General features: G+C 36.7%; 2 protein-coding genes and 1 pseudogene across 2 annotated transcripts; 1 reads left to right on the top strand and 2 right to left on the bottom strand.

Annotated features, from left to right (window-relative positions):
- Positions 1 to 4,487: 4,487 nt before the first annotated feature.
- Positions 4,488 to 7,318, bottom strand: LOC130982803 (uncharacterized). Its single transcript, XM_057906905.1, has 4 exons — positions 7,226 to 7,318; positions 6,771 to 7,082; positions 5,263 to 5,529; positions 4,488 to 5,044 (listed from the first exon to the last, which is right to left on the bottom strand). Exons 1-4 carry the CDS (start codon positions 7,316 to 7,318, stop codon positions 4,997 to 4,999), a joined length of 720 nt encoding a protein of 239 aa, XP_057762888.1. The 3' UTR covers positions 4,488 to 4,996.
- Positions 7,319 to 8,176: 858 nt separating this feature from the next.
- On the top strand, positions 8,177 to 11,883 carry LOC130982795 (glutamine-dependent NAD(+) synthetase-like; annotated as a pseudogene).
- Positions 11,884 to 12,229: 346 nt separating this feature from the next.
- On the bottom strand, positions 12,230 to 12,739 carry LOC130982786 (uncharacterized). The gene has a single exon (XM_057906882.1). It carries the CDS (start codon positions 12,737 to 12,739, stop codon positions 12,230 to 12,232), a length of 510 nt encoding a protein of 169 aa, XP_057762865.1.
- Between the last annotated feature and the right edge of the window lie 5,588 nt (positions 12,740 to 18,327).

The raw sequence follows: 18,327 nt of genomic DNA, 5'->3' as shown, positions 1-18,327 counted from the left end.
CATGCTACTCATAGCTGTGTCAAGACCTCTCAGCTGCAAGGCATAGATCCACTATGTTAATGCCGGTAGCCTGCTCGCCGTTTGCCACACCCTCTGACTCCTTGCGCTGCAGAACATCGGCCTTGCGCGGCTGCACTCTCTCTCCGAATCACCTCATCTTCTCTCCTCTACAACCATCGCGAACCAGCTTGGAGACACGCTGCATTCACTGTTTCTTCATTCAACCGGGTCAGGTCCTCAACTAGGTCAGACCTAACCGGTTTGGGGAGCCCAAGGTTAGCTTCCTTCAAATGGGCCTTATTCTTCTTATGTTTGCTATCCTTAAGTTTCAAGACATTGGGCATGTTTGCAATAAGCCCAATAAACTCCCTTTCATAAATATTTGTATCCTCATTTTTGAAACCCCTCATAATTGTACGATAGTGTGCAATCCGAATCAACCTCCTGGACAGTTGCAGCTGCCCCCCCCCCCAAAGATATCTTTCTCCTTTGTTAGCACATAATCACCGCTCTTATAATGACAATTTGAATACTGAATAATCCATTCATTCAATTTGGAGGAAAAAATTACAACTTTGCCCTTGTCCTATTCATCATCCAATTGTTTCTCCACCATAAGTCCCACCGCCGGATCCCATTTAACCACCATCGATTCAATGCTACCACTGACTGCATCCCTTATATCAACGTGCTGCATATCTTCCCTGATTACTATGCGCTTATCTCCTTGGTCAACCTTCATCTCCGAAAAACATTCTTTCCGATATACCTCTCTACCTACCTCTTTCACTAAAACATCAAATTCGCTCGCACCAATGGTGACATGAATCCACTTGTTAATCATATCGAACATACATGTATCTATCAGGAAGCGACCAACACTAAACAAACTACACGTTTCTGTTAAAGTATCACACTTTACCACTTCACCCCATTGATCTCCTAACCTTGTAAAAGTCTCCGTTGACCAGGCATGTAAAGGTACTCCATAGCATTCCAACCGTATTCTTCTAGTTTCACTCCTCTCAGTCTCATCCCATCTCCATACCATATAGAACAATTTTAATAAATCGTTCATTCTGAATTTGTATGCTTCCTCCACATTAGCTAATGTGTCAAACGTTAGCATTGCTTTGTTTGCACCCAATTCCCTTGCATACATTACGCATGGTCATTCACTATGAATCTTTTGGCGTAGTGTCTGAAAATTGATCACCTTCTTTGTGCCTCTTCACAATACTCCTTTGTAACCATATAACATTATCTTGTGCCACTGTTATTTCTATTTTCTTCGACCATCCATTCTCTCTCAGAACCTATCAAGACTTTCCTATAACACTTAAAATATATAATTAATGTATTCAATCAATTATATCTCAATTAAATGTTTGTCATCATCAAGGTTGTCAAATATTTTTTATTTAACAAAATTGATTTTCTTAATAATTTTATTTCTTTTTTCACTTGACGTGTTACAAATAATGAGATGAAGGCAAGATAATACATAATATATTTTTTTTATAAAAATAACAATAATCATGCAATAAATTATATGATAGAAGTCGCATCTTATTTTATTTCTTCTTTATTTCTATTTTCTAAAAAAGGATTTAAAATACCATTTAATCTTGTTAAGTGAAAAATGAAATGGAAAAAATTCTGAGTCCACATTTATTATATTTTCCTATCTAGCATTATTTATCATTTGAAAAGTTTGATAAAGCATTAATAATTTTGTTTTTACTTTTAACCTTAATTAGTTCAATAGAGTAAAGGAAGATATTTAACATAGAGAAAATGAAAAGAGGGAGAAAAGAAAGAGAATTTAGTTTTGTAACAGTAGCTTTGTGTTAGTCAACAAAGTTGGTTTACCTGGTCAACTCTCTTTTCATACATTTCTATAATTTGCTTTCAATCCTTACATTGAGGATAATGGTCTTCCTCTCTCAATGTAAATTTTCTTTTGTTAAAAAAGTCAAAACTATATATAAGAGAACTCTTAGTATCACAAAATAATAATAATAACAATAATAAAAATAATAGTTTATTAAAAATCCTATGTCAATATTAACTTATTGTGTATTTAATAGAGTACATGCTAGCCAAATTAAAGATGAATGTTAGGCATAGAAGTAAAGGAAGACACTCCAAATTTCATATTAAATGGTACTGAATGATATATGTAAATATAAAAAATAGTAATAGTAATTGCTTTTTTGTAATTGAAACAATTAAACTTGAGTGTACAATATGACCATGTGAATAATAGATCAAAATGTAAGAATAAAACCCTTTTAATTCACCATAGATTTTACCAGCCAATAATGATGAGTGCTCCATTCATGTTTTGCTCAAGTGAGTGTGATATAAAGTTAAAGATTGACCAAGTTGACTGATGAATGACGAATCAATATTACTAAGCCATAATTTCATTAATTTCTTATATAAAATCATGTAAAGATAATTTTGAAATTGATGACCATATCTTGTGCCAATCAATATCATTTTGGACCCATATGTCTCTGCGCTAACAACTTCATTCACATTTTGCCATCTTTCCCTCGTAGGGGTGAGAATGGTAACGGGTACTCGATTACCTGTCCAAATTCGAACTAAATCAATTAAATTAGTTCTGAAACTAACGGATAATTGGGTTTAATTCGAACCAAACTGATGGCTTTTGTTAGTAATTAATTCGGGTATCGGTTTTGGGGTGCAGAATCCGAATTAACCGCGAACCCGATCATATATTAATTAAATAAAAAAAATAAAAAACTATATATGACTTTTTCATTAGACAATGATTATTCATTATTAATATGTTTGAATTTTAATGAGTTTAGTTTTTAATGTATTTGGTATTTAACATATTTGGATTATTTCTATTGATGTTACATGTTTATTGTATTTGTTGAATTTTTAAGATAAAAATTTGATTTTTTTTATGAATTTCAAAATCATCGGGTACCCAATTACCCGAACCGAACCAATCCGTTCTTAATCGGTTTGGTTTAGTTCGAGTACATGTACAAAAAAATATAAATCCGAACCAAACCAAACCAATTACATTTTAATCGGTTCGGTTCTAATTTTATCATAAACCCAAACCAAACTGACCCGTGCTCATCCCTATTCCCTTGCCCCTTATCATGGGATTCATTATTTTGGCAGCATTTACTTCACAATAATATTATGAGTTATGACCACAATAAATATTCTTTAACAGACTAGTTATTATGCCCTAAAAGTATAGGAGACTGAAAAGAGTGTACATCATTATTCAATTAGATGTTTATGTCTGTAAAAAAATTATGTTATTGAATAGTTGAATCAAATTTTGGACTAGTATAATAATATATGATTATATAAAATTTTATTGAACATATTAACAAGGAAATGGTTTAATTAATGGATGTCAAACATATCCGAAATATAAACTCTCCTTCTTAGCCGCTAATCACTCCAAATTGCATACATCCAACAAAATGGACTCGATGGAACTGTCTTTATGCAATTTCGATTTTGTAAATTTAAGATTCTAAAGGATTTTCATATATATTGTATGCCCTGATCAAATTTAGATTAGTTGAGTAGTTAATTTATTCGTCTGTTAAATAAGCATTAAGTACCTGTGTATGTAATAATATATTGACTAATAATAAATTTTTAAATGTAACTAAATTAATAGATTTATATATATACTGAGACAGTGCCTCAAAATGGCTATGATTGCGCACTTGTTGGGCAATTAGATTACACATGAGTAGATTTGTTTGTCATAGAACAAATTAAATTAAAGTCTTATAGTTGAACCCCACGAGTTCATATACCTATCATAGCCTTAGATAATATAAGGGAATGTGGTATATATACTATCCACATTAATGCATTTATAATGAAGGAATATAATCCCAATAGAGAATGTAAAGTTTGGCATGTTACTAAGTAAAGCAAGACAACGAAGGCATATACGTATAGAAGAGAGTGATTTCTAGGGATACCTTCCTAGGGATCTATAAAATATTTTCAATATAGGGCAATGTATGGCTAATATTTTAAGTGTATGAGCAACATTAGTCAACTGCAAAACCATGAAAATGCAAAAGAGAGAAGGAAAAAAGGGGCAAGATAAACAATGTAGGAGGTGAGATAGGTAGTATACCTACATTGTATAGTAACTATTGTATTCAAAATGCATGAAAATCATCAATGGAATTAGTTTTAAAAGTTGAAAGGATAGGGTAAAAATAAAAAAAAAATGAATAAATAAGGAAAAGATTATCTTTGCTTTTGCTTCACCCACTTTTTCTTTCTAATGATAAAGTGGAGAGAGACCGATCAAGCTGGACATGAAGAAAAAAAGAGGACTTACATTAAACTAATAATGATTGTGTAAGAAATAATGTTAAGAGAAATGTTTAGGATATATATATATATATATATTTTGTGATGTAAATTATTAATACGAGAACTTGTTTGGATGAATAATAAGAGTCTGATCTGAATAATAAATTAATAATGCATTGAATGGTTAGCAACAATATAGTATAATACACATTATTACTTAACATATCTACCTACATAGAGTTATTTATATGTTATCGGTATTGAAAACAATACGTCATATTGCACAAACATTTGACTAGCTAGGCCTCGGGCATGTAGAAGAAGATAACATAAAACTAAAGAAGCAATTCATCACCGAAGGCATAAAAAAGTTGGTGAGCTTCTGATCTGGGAGGGAATACAGTGTGAATATGTGGTAATAGCATAAACTAATAGATTTGCCCAAGTGGCTTAGGTAATCAGGCAGTAACAGCAGCAATTATTCACAGATTAATTAATAATTATTCAACCGTCACAGATTATTCAACAATTATTGTTATAAAATAATACCTAAAAGCTAGAAGTATAGAACATAACAGAGCAGAGCAGATCCAGGGGAGTAGCGTTGGCCGGTGGAACAGAGATGGCGTCGGCGACGGTGGAACAGAGTTCACGACGGAGGCAGGAGGCGATCCTGTCGACTGTGCTTCACTGCAACCTACAACAAAGTTCAACCAATAACAGCAGCAAAATTTAACAATTATTCAACCAATAACAGCAGCAAAATTCACAGATTAATTAACAATTATTCAACCCGTAACAAGTTTACAGATTATTCAACAATAATTAATTAATTATTCAACAATTACTGTTTAAGAAAAACCTTGAAGCTAGAAGCATAAAAGTATAAAACAGAGGGGGAATCAGTGACAGAACTGACAGGTGCAACCGACTGACGCCGGCGACGGTGGAACAGAGGTGCGCGACGGAGACAGGAGGCGAGTCCGGCGACGATGGTGGAGAGCTGCACGATGGCAACTGTAATCTTTGAGGCTCCAACCTGCGACGGCGGCGGGAGCAGTCCAGCAGTTGGACGGAAGTGACGGAGACAGCTCGCCGTTGGTGAGAGGAAGGACGAGCTCGAAGGTGAGGGAGGGAGAGGGAGTGCTGCGCCGTTGTGCCTTGTGTGGAGCAAGCAAGGTTCTGAAAACCGGACCGGTCATCGAACCGCTCTAGTTACTGGTTCACTGGTTCATTGGTTCAACTGGTTCAACCAGAAAAACCGTTTTATAATAAACACCTGATTCTATAAAAATTCAATGAATAAAGCAACTGGATCTAAACACTGTTCTACTGCATTTTTTTTACTTCAAAAGGGGATCATAAACAACTAGTTCTATGAATAAACAAACTACAATGATATGTAATGCCAAAAATAGGCCAATGATGAAATAATAAAGGGTTTCTCTCTTCAATTCTATGTTCAAGCTTGTAGCAAACCAGAATCAACTTTAAAACAAAAACAAAACAACACTCAGAAATCAATCACCTCTTCCAAACACAGCCTTAAAACAAAACAGAACAACATTCAGAGTATGAGCATTAACCACAAAAATTTGATTTCTGAGACAAAACAAAAACAGCAGAACAACATTCAGAGTTTGAGCATTGATCACAAAAAATTGATTTCCGAAACAAAACAAACACAGCAAAACCAGCAGAACAACATTTAGAGTTTGAGCATTGATCACAAAAAATTAATTTCTGAAACAAAACAAACAATCAACAAAACAATGAAAACAGATTTTTTTTTTCCTTCAGAAGAAGAAAACAATGAAAACATGAAGCATATAATAAATCAATGATCACCAATATCCAGCAAGAATCTCAAAGGCAACAATAACTACACAACAACAATTTAGCAAATAAACAAGAAGAAGACCTAAATAGAAAATCCAACAAATTAAATCGCAGAAACCTAACAATTTAGCAAATTAAAACAACAGCAGCCCAAAAATTTACCAGAAGAACACTAATGCAAGTGGAATCATCATGCTAATATGTTTTCTACAAAGATGCTATTTGCGCAGCTAAAATTTCCTAATTACTAAGATCCAATTATTCTAATTTCACATGCAATCAACTTACTAAGTTTCTAAAAGCTAGAAATGATAAAACCAACCCGAAATATGGTTAAAGCATTTCATCAAACATGTTGAGTGCGGTAAACTTAAAACAAAATAAGAGATTTCAAAGCTTAATATCAATGTCATAGATAAGAGAACATAACTATTGTATACTTTAATTCAGTCTATGAAAAAAATCTAAACCACTACCAAATCAAATAATTAATTATTGTAATAGAAATAAGAAGTTGCAGAGTTTGAAGCAGAGTATTGGTGTTGTGTGAGGGTATTGTCTGGTGGCGGGTTTAGGGAACTCACGGCGGCTACAAAAGAGAGCAGTTCGACGGCTAGGTTGAGCGCGCGGGTTGGTCGCAGAGTTTGAAGCAGAGCAACGTGGCTTCCAGACGAACGCGAATGCGAACCCGAACGGTGATCGGCGAGTGAACGCGAACGGTGAACGCCGAGCAAACTTGAACAGCGAAGAACGCGAACGAAGACGCGAACGTGAACGGCAAACAAACGGCGGCGGAAGCGCGGCTGAACAGACAAAGACGACGGACGCCGAGCTCGAGGAAGCAACTGCGATCGGTGACAGCGAACAGGGGTTGAAGACTTGGAGCACGAGGGAAGCTAGATAGACGGCCGGACGGCGGCAGTATGCCACTCCTTGCGGCGGTGGTGAAGGCTTACAGTGCTAGGGTTTTTTGGCTGAGTTTCTGTGAATGAAAGACAGGGAGGGGGAAAGGGAGAAAGAAACGACGGAGATTCGGAACCAAGAGTGGAAGTAAGCCAAATTTGCCAAAAACGACGCCGTTTCTTTTAAACCGGTCAGGGGGCAAACCGGACCGTAATTGCTGCCAGTTCATGGTTAGACCGCTCAAACCGGCCGGTCTAGTCCGATTTTCAAAACATTGGAGCAAGGGTTAGTGGGTTATTGATATAGGGTTGCCGAGTTAGATGAAAAGGCCAAACAACGGCGTTTTTTGACCGACCGATTCCTAGCCAGTTTGGCGGTTCAAAATCGGTTTTCTAATCCCGCAATTTTGTAATTAGTCTGAACCAGAATTTCTATCGGTTTGCGGTTCAATTGGTTCGACCGGCCGGTTCGAACAGATTTTCAGAACCCTGACTTTTACGAAAAGATTTTTTTTAGTTTTCTTTTTCTAATAGATTTTTTAAAAAAATTAAAAAATTAATGTTTAAATATCTCATATAAAAATTATTTTTATCTATCAATTATAATTGGGTAAAATAATATAAAAATATTTTTTTGTGTATTTATTATTCAAAAAATATTTTTTTACAAAAAAAAAGATTTTTTAAAAAGATGTAAACTGTAACTTCTAAAAAAATAGTTTTTTTATATTTTAGTTCTTTTATTTTGTTATTAGAAATTTGTCAATATTAAAATATTAAAAAATATATTTTTTATTAAATTTTTTTATTAATTTAATGATACTCAAATAAATACCGAGTCATATTTATAAAATTTAAAGCCTAAATTAATGCAAATAAAATTTAAAAGACTAAATTAAGATTTATATATAAGTTTTTTTTTTGTGACTAATTTATATGTAAGTTTAGTTGGCCAAATTAAATATTAACATGTACACTTTATCTAAGGAGAATAGAATAAACAAAATTCATACATTCGATAACAACAACTTGCTACATTCCATTACAAATAAACCTTTTTTTTCGGTTTCCATTCTAAGTTCGTGAGGATGAGGCTATTGAAGGTTGCCACTTGCAATCTCAACCATTGGGCCATGGACTTCGATTCAAACACTCAGCAAATCTAGGATTCCATCGCTATCGCTAAAAAATTCGGCGCCGTTATTAGGTTCAGTCCTGAGCTTGAGCTTACTGGCTATGGCTGTGAAGACCACATCTTAAAACTCGACACCGTCACACATGCGTAATAACTTCACTCGTTCCTTTTTCTATTTTTCTTTATTTTCAATTAGAAAATGATGGAAATTGATTTGATTACGTTGTGAAGTATGCTGTGGTTTTGGTTTCAGATGGGAATATGTGAAAGATATCTTATTATATGATTTAACGGATGAATTTTGTGTAACATTGGAATGCCTATTATCAAGGACTCTGAGCGCTACAATTATCTGGTTCTTTATTTGAATCGCAAGATTTTCATGATACGCCCAAAGATGTGGCTTGCGAACGATAGCAATTATAGAGAACTTCGATGGTTCACGGCGTGGAAGCCGAGAGATCATCTTGCCCATTTTCAGCTTTCCGGCGAGATAGCTGAGGCATTAAGTCAGACATCGGTTCCCTTTAGTTATGGATTTCTGAAGTTTAACGACACGTATGTTGCATAATCACAAGCTATATTTTTAAAGTGTTTATAAGTTTAGTTATTTTAAGGGTTATTTAGTGTGTTTACTTATGAATTCTAGATAATGTGTAAATGCATGTTAAGAACTAGTGTGTTCCAACTACTGTGTGTTTGTGTATGCTTAATTTATTTATTGTCATTCCAACTTCTGATTCGATGTTTATTTTAAAATTGTAGAGCTATTTCGGCTGAAGTTTGTGAAGAGCTATTTATTCCAACTCTCCCACATTCTGAGCTTGCATTGAATGAGGTTGAAGTATTTATGAATGCCAGTGGAAGTCATCACCAACTTAGAAAGTTTGATGTTCGTCTTCGTGCATTTATAGATGCCACTCACACTCGTGACGGAGTATACATGTATAGCAATCACCAAGGATGTGATGGTGACCGTGTTTACTATGGTAGAATATGTTTCTCTTAATACAATGATATAATGCTTTGAAGTTGGTGTCTAATGCATATTCTGGAGAATGAATACCTTCAAATATATGCAAGTTTATATATGGATATGTTAACTGATATTTTAGATTTTTTTCTAGCTTTTGGAGATTTTACTTATGTGGCCTTTTTGTTCATTTCTTAAAATTTACTCGTAACAGATGGTTGTGCTTGTGTTGTGGTCAATTGTGATCTCATTGCACAAGGGTCACAATTTTCTTTAAAGGATGTTGAGGTTGTGGTTGCAAAATGGATCTAGACATGGTATTTGTTGCATGACCTCCCACTTATAATGCATGAAATGCCATTTTAATCCTCAACTGTTGACATTAGATTTGGTTCCATAACTCCATTTTTTCTATTGGTAGGTGGCAAACCTAAGAGGATCTATAAGTAGCTTTCAAGAGCAAGCCAGCTGTAAAACTAATATTCCTTCAGTGGAAGTACCATATAGTCTTTGTGTACCTTTTAATCTTAAACATCGTCTTTCCATTCCACTAAAGGTAATGCACGTTGTTACCATTTTGAGTTGCAACTTTTAGATAATGTCACAAGGTTCTGATATAATTTCAAGTTTCTATCACCTACCCAACTTGTGGTAGTATGTAGATAAGCTATGTTAGTAGTGCATACAAACAAATACTGCTTATTTAGAAATAAGAGTAAACCACCAAAAATGCACCCAAAGTATTTTATCGGTGACAAAAATGTCTCTAAAATTTTATTGACAAAAATATCCTCAAATTATTTAAAAATGTGACAAAAAATTCACATCTATGAACTAAAATATTCTACGTTAATGGAAAAGAACGATGTGACAAACGGAGAATGTCAAAGTCTCACTTGCCACGTTGATTGCTCCGTTAGCCACGTCACATTTTTTCTATTAACGGAACAGGCCTTTGATCATGAGTGGGAATTGTGACATGTTTTTAAATATTTTGAGGGCATTTTTGTTGATAACGAAATTCAAAAACATTTTTGTTAGTGCTAAAATAATTTGAGTGCATTTTTTGTGGTTTACCCTTAGGAACAAGCATACTATTCAACTGACCGCGAATCAAACCTCTATTAAGTACCACCAATAAAAGGATCTCAAGGAATGGTGGTTAAGAGGTGATACATAATTAGATGATTATTAAATTGCTTATGGAATTGGACTTTCATCGATATTGTACTTTTTCTTAGTTTTGTGTGTTTTGAATTTTTTTATTGAAACCAATCTGAAATAATTTCTAATAATAAAATCAGAATGTCTATCTATTTTTTCTTTTGCATTTTTCAGACGTGAAAGAGGTAGAATAAACAAAACCTTGTAGTTTATGTGGCATTCATTAGTGATTTACTTCTGCCTGTAGAAATTTCAAATGGAGATGAATAAGTTAAAGCTAATGCAATAAGAATAGGAAACTACAAAGATGGACAATATCCTACTGATAGCAGAGAATTTGCCAAGCGAATATTCTATATTGTTTTTATGGGATCTGAAAACAAGTAAGTAATAAATTTAATGTCCTTCTGTTTTTCAATCTTTGCCTGTACAATTGACTTTTATATCTGCTATTTTTATAGGTCCTCGTCAATGTTCATAAAGATCAGTCTACTTCTACTTCCTTCACATGTTATCATAATGTTAAAAAAAGAAATTTCCTTGTAGTTTGGACATGACAGGGTCACGGGTCAAGGTGTTGGCTGATGAAATTGGTTCATGGCACCTTGATCTTTCTATTGATGGAGTTGTATCTGTGTTTTTGTCATTGTTCCAAACACTTACAGGAAAGAGACCATGCTATAAGGTAAATAAAGCATGGACATTATTTTAATCATAGCTAGCAAGTACAAGAACTTTGTCTTTTCATACACTTGGACTTCTATCCAAGAGTATGTTGATATTGAGATAAATAAGTATTACGAATATAAATAGTCATATGTAGATCTCCATATTGATATTAAGACCTAGCTACTGACTGGTCAAACTGGCAGAAACTTAGTTTCATTGTGGGGAATCTAACCATTTTTATCCTGACTAAAAGCTTGGAAATCTGATGTGTTTAATTTTTTATGTTTTCATGTTGTTATCGGTCAAATAATTTCTTTGTATGCCTTTACAAGTAGATGGTGGATCTAATGTTGAGAATCTAAACTTGCAAAACATACAAGCTAGAATAAGGATGGTGCTCGCTTTCATGTTTGCGTCACTATTGTCGTGGGTTCACAACAAACCAGGGTTTTATCTTGTCTTGGGGAGCTCAAATGTGGATGAAGGTTACGTGGTTACTTGACAAAGGTCTACACAGATTTTGATTATTACTTTCTGAATTGTTTGCTATTATTTCTCATTTTTGTGGTCCATTTCACATCAGTTACTAAAGTTTATCTCTTTTATAGTATGATTGCAGTGCAGCAGATATAAATTCTATTGGTAGCATAAGTAAACAGGACCTTAGAATATTCCTGCGATGGACAGCCATCCATCTTGGTTATTCATCTCTGGTAGAAATTGAACCAGCTCCACCTACTGCTGAACTAGAGCCTATACGTTCTAACTATACTCAGGTAATGTTTTGTTGTCTTATATCTTCTGGCACTGATCTTGAATCTCTTGAAGAACCCTTTCGGTTGTGTTTTTTTTAATTGCAAACCATATTTGGTATGTGTTTTGTTGCCATATGAGATTTTTGTCGAGTGGAGGTGGTAATGGTGGAATATATCATTACAATAACATGGAGTTCCATGCCCTCCATCTTCTACCGAACCCCATCTTTTCTAGCAGATTATTAACAGAGTTCCACTTGACTCTGTCATAGTCTTTTTGGAAGTCCAATTTGATGATTGTTGACGCCCTCCCCTTCAGTTTTAGCCATTGTATAGTTTCACATGTTATTAACGCTCCATCATGTATCCTCTTGCCCTTGACAAAAGCACTCCGTGATTTTCCAACTAAGCCTGGCATTACACTCTTCATTCTTCTTGTCAACACTTATGATATCAACTTATAAATGTATCCAAGCATTCTCATTGGTGTAATATCATTTATCTCTTTGGTGCCCACAAATTTCGGTGCCAGCGCTATCCAAGTAACATTAAAATCTGCTGGTAGCCTTGCCGTCTCAAAGAAGGTCATCACAGCTTTAGTAAATTCCACTCCAATCTCCTCCCAGCACTTTTTTATAAAGTTCATGTTATATCCATCACTACCCGGTGCCTTAGATGATTCGCAATCCCATACTGCATCCTCCACTTCCTCCTCCGACGGTAACACCTCTAATGCTTGAGCTTCCTCCATCTCCAACTGATTGACTAGACCGTCTCGAAAGCTAATATTTGGTGAAGCTTTCTGTTGGTACAGTTTCCTATAGAAATCACTAGTGGCGACCTTAATTCTTGCATGATTCCTTACCAATCTCCCATTAATCACTAAAGACTCAATCCGGTTATTCCTTCTTCTTGCTGATGCGATATTGTAGAAATATCTTGTGTTCCTGTCCATCTCATTGGCATGTCAAAATCTGGACATTTGTTTCCAGTGTATATCTTGTCTCATATACCATATATCACATCATCTTACTAGCGCCTTTCTTTTTGCTTCTACTGTACCATCATAAACCCCGTTGCTAACCATATCGTCCACTCTCTTGATCGCGTCATCAAACTTTTTTATCTTCTCAGGTATATTCCCAAAGTGCTGCTTGTGCCATCTACCCAGCGGTTTTTGACAACGCCTTCAGCTTATCCAGAAACTATACATCTTCCAAACCCTTCCATTCTTCCTTTACCATCCTTAGGGAGCCTTCATCTGTGAACCACGAGTCTAGGCTGCTGAATGGTCTTGGACCCTGAACTATTCTTCTATCTTCTAGTATCAAGGGGGCAATGATCTGATAAACCTCTCGACCTTCCTCTAAGTCGAGTATCTAGCTACGCATCTAACCATTCCAAGCTAACCAAGCTTCTATCAATACGACTTCAAGACTGACCTCTAAACCATGTATACTTGCGATCATTAAGCGTCAAGTCCACTAACTCTATATCATTTATCCATGCTCTGAAGTCTTCAGCAGATGTTGACAAGCTAGTTGCCCCTTTTCTTTTCTCTAATGCACAATTTCATTGAAATCCCCTATGTAACAAAAAGGAATTTGACATAGCCGTATAATATAACTTAATTCCTCCCATAGTAAAAGTTTTTCATCTTTTACATCCAGTCCATATACCAGAAAAATCACGCAGTAAAAATTATCTTTAGTCATCATTCCTTCTACACATAACCACCTATCTCCTTTATAGCAATTTATCAATTTAAAAACAAATTCATCCCATATTAACAGTAAACCTCCCAATGCTCGAATTGAATTAACGCACTCCCAACTAGCTCTATCATTATCCCAAATACTTGCTGCATCAAATTTATTCACCACCTATTTTTTTGTTTCTTTCAAACCCAACATATCTAATCTATACTTATTTTTGAAGCTTTTTATCATATTTAACTTTGCAACTCCTCCCAATCCTCTAACATTGCAAGAGCTTAAAATCATTTATAAATTTTATTACACACCTGCTTACGAATTTTTGGGTGACTTCTTTTGATTTTCTCTTTTTGCATCGACTGTCTCTATTTCATAGTTATTGCTTCATTTTCCTCTTGGAGAATCGCCATAATGTCTTCCTCATCACTGCACGAGATCGCACCTGATTCTAGCGCTAGTTTCCAAGCCTCTTTATTCTTTGCCATTTTCTCTTCTCGACTCTGGATTTGGTTGCCTCTGTACAACGCTGAACCTTCCTTCATATCCACCCCTGTGTCAGTTTCTTCTACTACTTGGTCTTCATTTTTCTTTCCTTTCCCATCACCGTATGCTTCTTCCAACCTCGTCGCCAATGTCCTACCCCCCACGTCACTGGGTTCCCATCCTTCCTAGTGTTCTTCAATCGGTCCTCTTCCTTTCGTCTCATTCCATTTCAGATTTCTTCTCTATCTTTCACTATTCTCAAAATGTTGTACTGTTGTGACCTTCCCATGGTCCCGTTCATGCTCTTCATAGCTGCGTCCAGACCTCTCGGTTGCAGGGCACAGATCCGCTGCGTCAATGCCGATATCCTGCTCGCTGTTTGCCGCACCCCCCGGCTCCTTATGCCGTAGTACATCGACCTTGCACGGCTACACTCTCTCCCCGAATCACCTCATCTTCTCTCCTCCGCAACCGTCGCGAACTATCTTGGAAACACGCTGCGTTCATTGCTTCTTCGTTCAATTGGGTCAGGTCCTCAACTAGTCAGACCTAAGCAGTTCGGGGAGCTCAAGGCCACCTTCCTTCAAATGGGCCTTATTCTTCTTATGTTTGCTATTCTTAAGTTTCAAGACATTGGGCATGTTTGCAATAATCCCAATAAGCTCCATTCCATAAACATTTTAATCCTCATTTTGAAACCCGTCATAATTGTAGGATAGTGTGTAATTCGAATCAACCTCCTTGACGGTTGCAGCTGGCCCCACCAAGATCTCTTTCCCCTCTGTAAGCACATAATCACTGCTCTCATAATGACAATTTGAATACTGGATATTCCATTCATTCAATTTGGAGAGAAAAATAATAACTTTTCCCTTGTACTATTCATCATCCAATTATTTATCCACCATAAGCCCCGCCACCGGATCCCATTTAACCAACATCGGCTCAATGCTACCACTGACTACATCCCTTATATCAACATGCTACATATCTTCCCTGACTACTATGCGCTTATCTCCTTGGTCAACAAAGGAATAGGCTTTTTAAGATATACCATTTCAGCTTTTTGCTTCGAAATCAAGCTAGAAAAAGACTAATCAAGTGTTGTCCTAATGAAATGGCTGACAGTAGATCAGAGGTTTTAGCTTGGTTTACCGTGTATTCTTTGATGAGGGCTTGGATGGGACAATGGCTTGAATATGTCAAAAATGGATCGCTTTATTTGTAATAAAAGGGAGAAGGAGAAGGCGGCTGTAGAGATAGAGTCTTAACGGGCAATAGTGACTAACAGTGGAGGAAAGACCCTCATAGAAGATAGGCGTATACCTATGTCCATAGCATCTGGTAAGGACGTTATGTACCACAACTATCATACTTCACGAATTCCCTAAGAGTAAATATCGACTAAGAATTTAGAAAGTTTGAAAGAGAGAAGCACTTTGCTTTTGTATAATGAGACTTAGCCGATTTGAGAATGATAGGAGAAAGTGGTACTATACGCTATAAGAAAGAGCTAAAAAGAGGTGGACTGGACTTGCTTAAGCTTGAGTTCTTTCATAAGAAGGAATTTAATAAGGCAGTTGACCGCCCGCCTTCTAAAGAATTTCATCCTTAAGCTGGATAGCCTTTAGGCTTAGCTAGTTAAGAGTAATCCCCCCTTGTAGATCAACGATTTTGGTAAGAAGGAAGCGTTATTCTCATTCAAGAATGGACTCAAGCCTTGGGCCAAACTTGAACTTTATAGACGTGGAGTCAAGACCATCACTGAAGCAATGAGGGAGGCCAATCCTTAGGGGATTGGAGGAAGTTTGACAACCCACAATCTTCTTCAAAGAACAAAGAGAAAGTCTAAGGTTAAGGAGCATCACAATGATGAACGAGGTAAGTGTAGCGGAAGAAGAAAGAGCACCCAAACCAAGATCCATTGAAGGAAATCGAGACTCTTCGAGGTCCTCCCTGTTCTTCTGTCTTTTTCGTCTTAAGCCCTTGTGAAGGTAATTGACTAAGGGGAACCGAGTGCTAGCAAGGCAAATTTACAGCTAAGCATTCTTCTTATGGCTATATCCAATCTCCACATTTTGACTAGTCCTACAGAAAGGAAAAAGAATTTCACGCTCTTCCTTTTGGGAAGGGAGGATTAGGTAAATCCTACTGATTGCAGCTTTCTCCAGACCTTCGGGAAAAGCATGAAAAAAAATGGCCCGAATGATACGATCCCTCCGTCACCCCAGAATGAAGTATTCTATCTTAACTTTAGCTACTCAGAAACCTAAATGACGGATATTTTTCAATGATCACAAAAACAGGCTTCCCAAACCAATTTACCTAATTGAGATGTCTCCATGTGTGGCATTTTTTTTATTTTAGACGATGGAAGCGGCCGTTAAGATATATAAAAAAAATGCTCGATTTGAAAATGTCGAACGAAATGATATGTCACAATTCTTTTTTTATACATGTCAAAATGATAGAAAAGAAAGAATATCTTTTGCCTATCCACCCAATTTGTCGACTTTTCTAAAAATGATGGAAAAAAGAATAGACCATACTTAATTCTGGAAGAAAACATATTAAAAGAGCTAACTGACATATTTGAGGATAACAAAATCCACTTGGAGGATCTAGAAGACATTTAGAAAGGCTTTGAACTCTACAAGGAGAGTTTTGATAGTCTAGCCACCTAACCTAAGTGGGCCTAAGAATCAAAGAATGGTGAGAATTCATGTCGATTTGTCGACTAAGGGGCCCTGGGTTGATACTTTATCAATCAGGCTACTCCTCGAACATGCCTACGGAAGGTAGGGGAAAGTAAGGACCAGATGAGCAGCTTCTAATGAATTGGGTAATAATAAGTGGGCTTTTTATAAAAATATGAGGGAGATTCTGAGTAAGAGATTCGTCATATACCTGAAACACGACACAAAACCTAAAAGAAAGTAAGTAGACAAGTCTACTTTAGGAGTGTACCATGTTCGGCAATAAACGGGAGGGTCTATGAAAGCCTCCAAGCTAACTGCTTGGTCAAGTGCGACAGTACACGGTCACAAGCGTGCTGAATGGGGTTCTCACTCCTATTTAGCGGAATGGCATCATCAACCTAGTATTCTGCCTGCACATTCCAATTGTAGCCTTCTTGTCCTTTCTCAATATGGGCTGGTTTACTTTGAAGGTAGAAGAGCTAGCCCTCCACATGTTTAGATTTGCCTTCGTTAGCTTAGTTCGAAATCCCTTATATAGGTCTGAGGGTGCACCGGGAGCTAGAAGATCTTGGGGGGCCGATGTTGGAACATAATGCTTGGCTGGCGAAGTCATGGAATTTGGAAGGTATGTCGCTTTGGCTTTTGTCGAGAAGGGAGAAAGCTCGAGGAACTGGCTCACAGAAGAAGGGGACTCTTCTAAACCATTAAGGAGAAGTCCATTTTCGTCACGATCGATCCAGGTCCTACCATAGTGCCCGGAGACCCTGAATAGATCGTCAAGCAATTTACCCATATAGCTATTATCGCGAGGGTGAAATCCAGTCCATTACATCGGGATTGAAACTTGAGAACCTCGAGAACCAAAGAGGGAGATATAAGCATGATAACGTATTGGAATATGAATAGGAAAAGCCTTCAGAGAGAAGAAAGAATAGTTAATGCTTTACAATTTGTTATGAATTGCACAGAATAATCTTTTTTCTTGCTACTAAGAACCTAAACAAGGGAAGAGCTTCTCTCTCGGCTCACTTCAACCCCCCTCTTTCAACAAGGGTGACAGCTTCTTAGGCAAGTCGGAATGGGACTACGTCCTTGAACTCATAAAAGATAGTATTCCCCCTTCCTTCTTCCACCTTTCTTGCCCTGCCTGTCTGCTTGCTTACACAGTACGGCAAAATCGTTTGCTTCTGGCATTCCTTCCCAAAGACAGAGTAAGAAAGGGTTTAGCTTCTTTGAAGAAGATTGTGGGTGGTCAAACTTCCTCCAATCCCCTAAGGATTGGCCTCCCTCATTGCTTCAGTGATGGTCTTGACTCTACGTCTATGAAGTTCGAGTTTGGCCCAAGGCTTGAGTCCATTCATGAAGGAGAATAACCCTTCCTTCTCACCAAAATCGTTGATCTGCAACACTCTTCCTACTCCCATCGGCCAAGCTTCAATCTCTTAGAGCGGACGCTGCCACTGCAAATCATTCGAATGGGGACTCTTTTCTCTCTGAGGCTGTTGGTTGATAGAACTCTTGCAAGTGCCGAGTTGTTTCAGGTCTCAGAATCCAATCCTCGCTCAGCTTTAGCTGAAAATGTCTGATATGTAGTCCCATTTTTTGGTAGAAATGATGGGTTGTTGAGCAGATTCTCTTCCTATGTA

The sequence above is a fragment of the Arachis stenosperma genome, chromosome 1 (assembly GCF_014773155.1).
Source record: "Arachis stenosperma cultivar V10309 chromosome 1, arast.V10309.gnm1.PFL2, whole genome shotgun sequence".
Lineage (NCBI taxonomy): Eukaryota > Viridiplantae > Streptophyta > Magnoliopsida > Fabales > Fabaceae > Arachis > Arachis stenosperma.
This window is presented reverse-complemented; position numbering and strand designations above follow the sequence as displayed.

Bases quoted from the DNA above. Each gene is read 5' to 3' on its own strand.
- LOC130982803 (XM_057906905.1), bottom strand. From the start codon at position 7,318: ATGAACTGGCAGCAATTACGGTCCGGTTTGCCCCCTGACCGGTTTAAA. The intron at 5,530-6,770 runs GTGAGTTCCCTA...TCCGGTTTTCAG, and splicing joins TGCTCTCTTTTGTAGCCGCC to AACCTTGCTTGCTCCACACA. The intron at 5,045-5,262 runs GTTCTGTCACTG...ACTTTGTTGTAG, and splicing joins TCAGTCGGTTGCACCTGTCA to GTTGCAGTGAAGCACAGTCG.
- LOC130982786 (XM_057906882.1), bottom strand. From the start codon at position 12,739: ATGGACAGGAACACAAGATATTTCTACAATATCGCATCAGCAAGAAGA.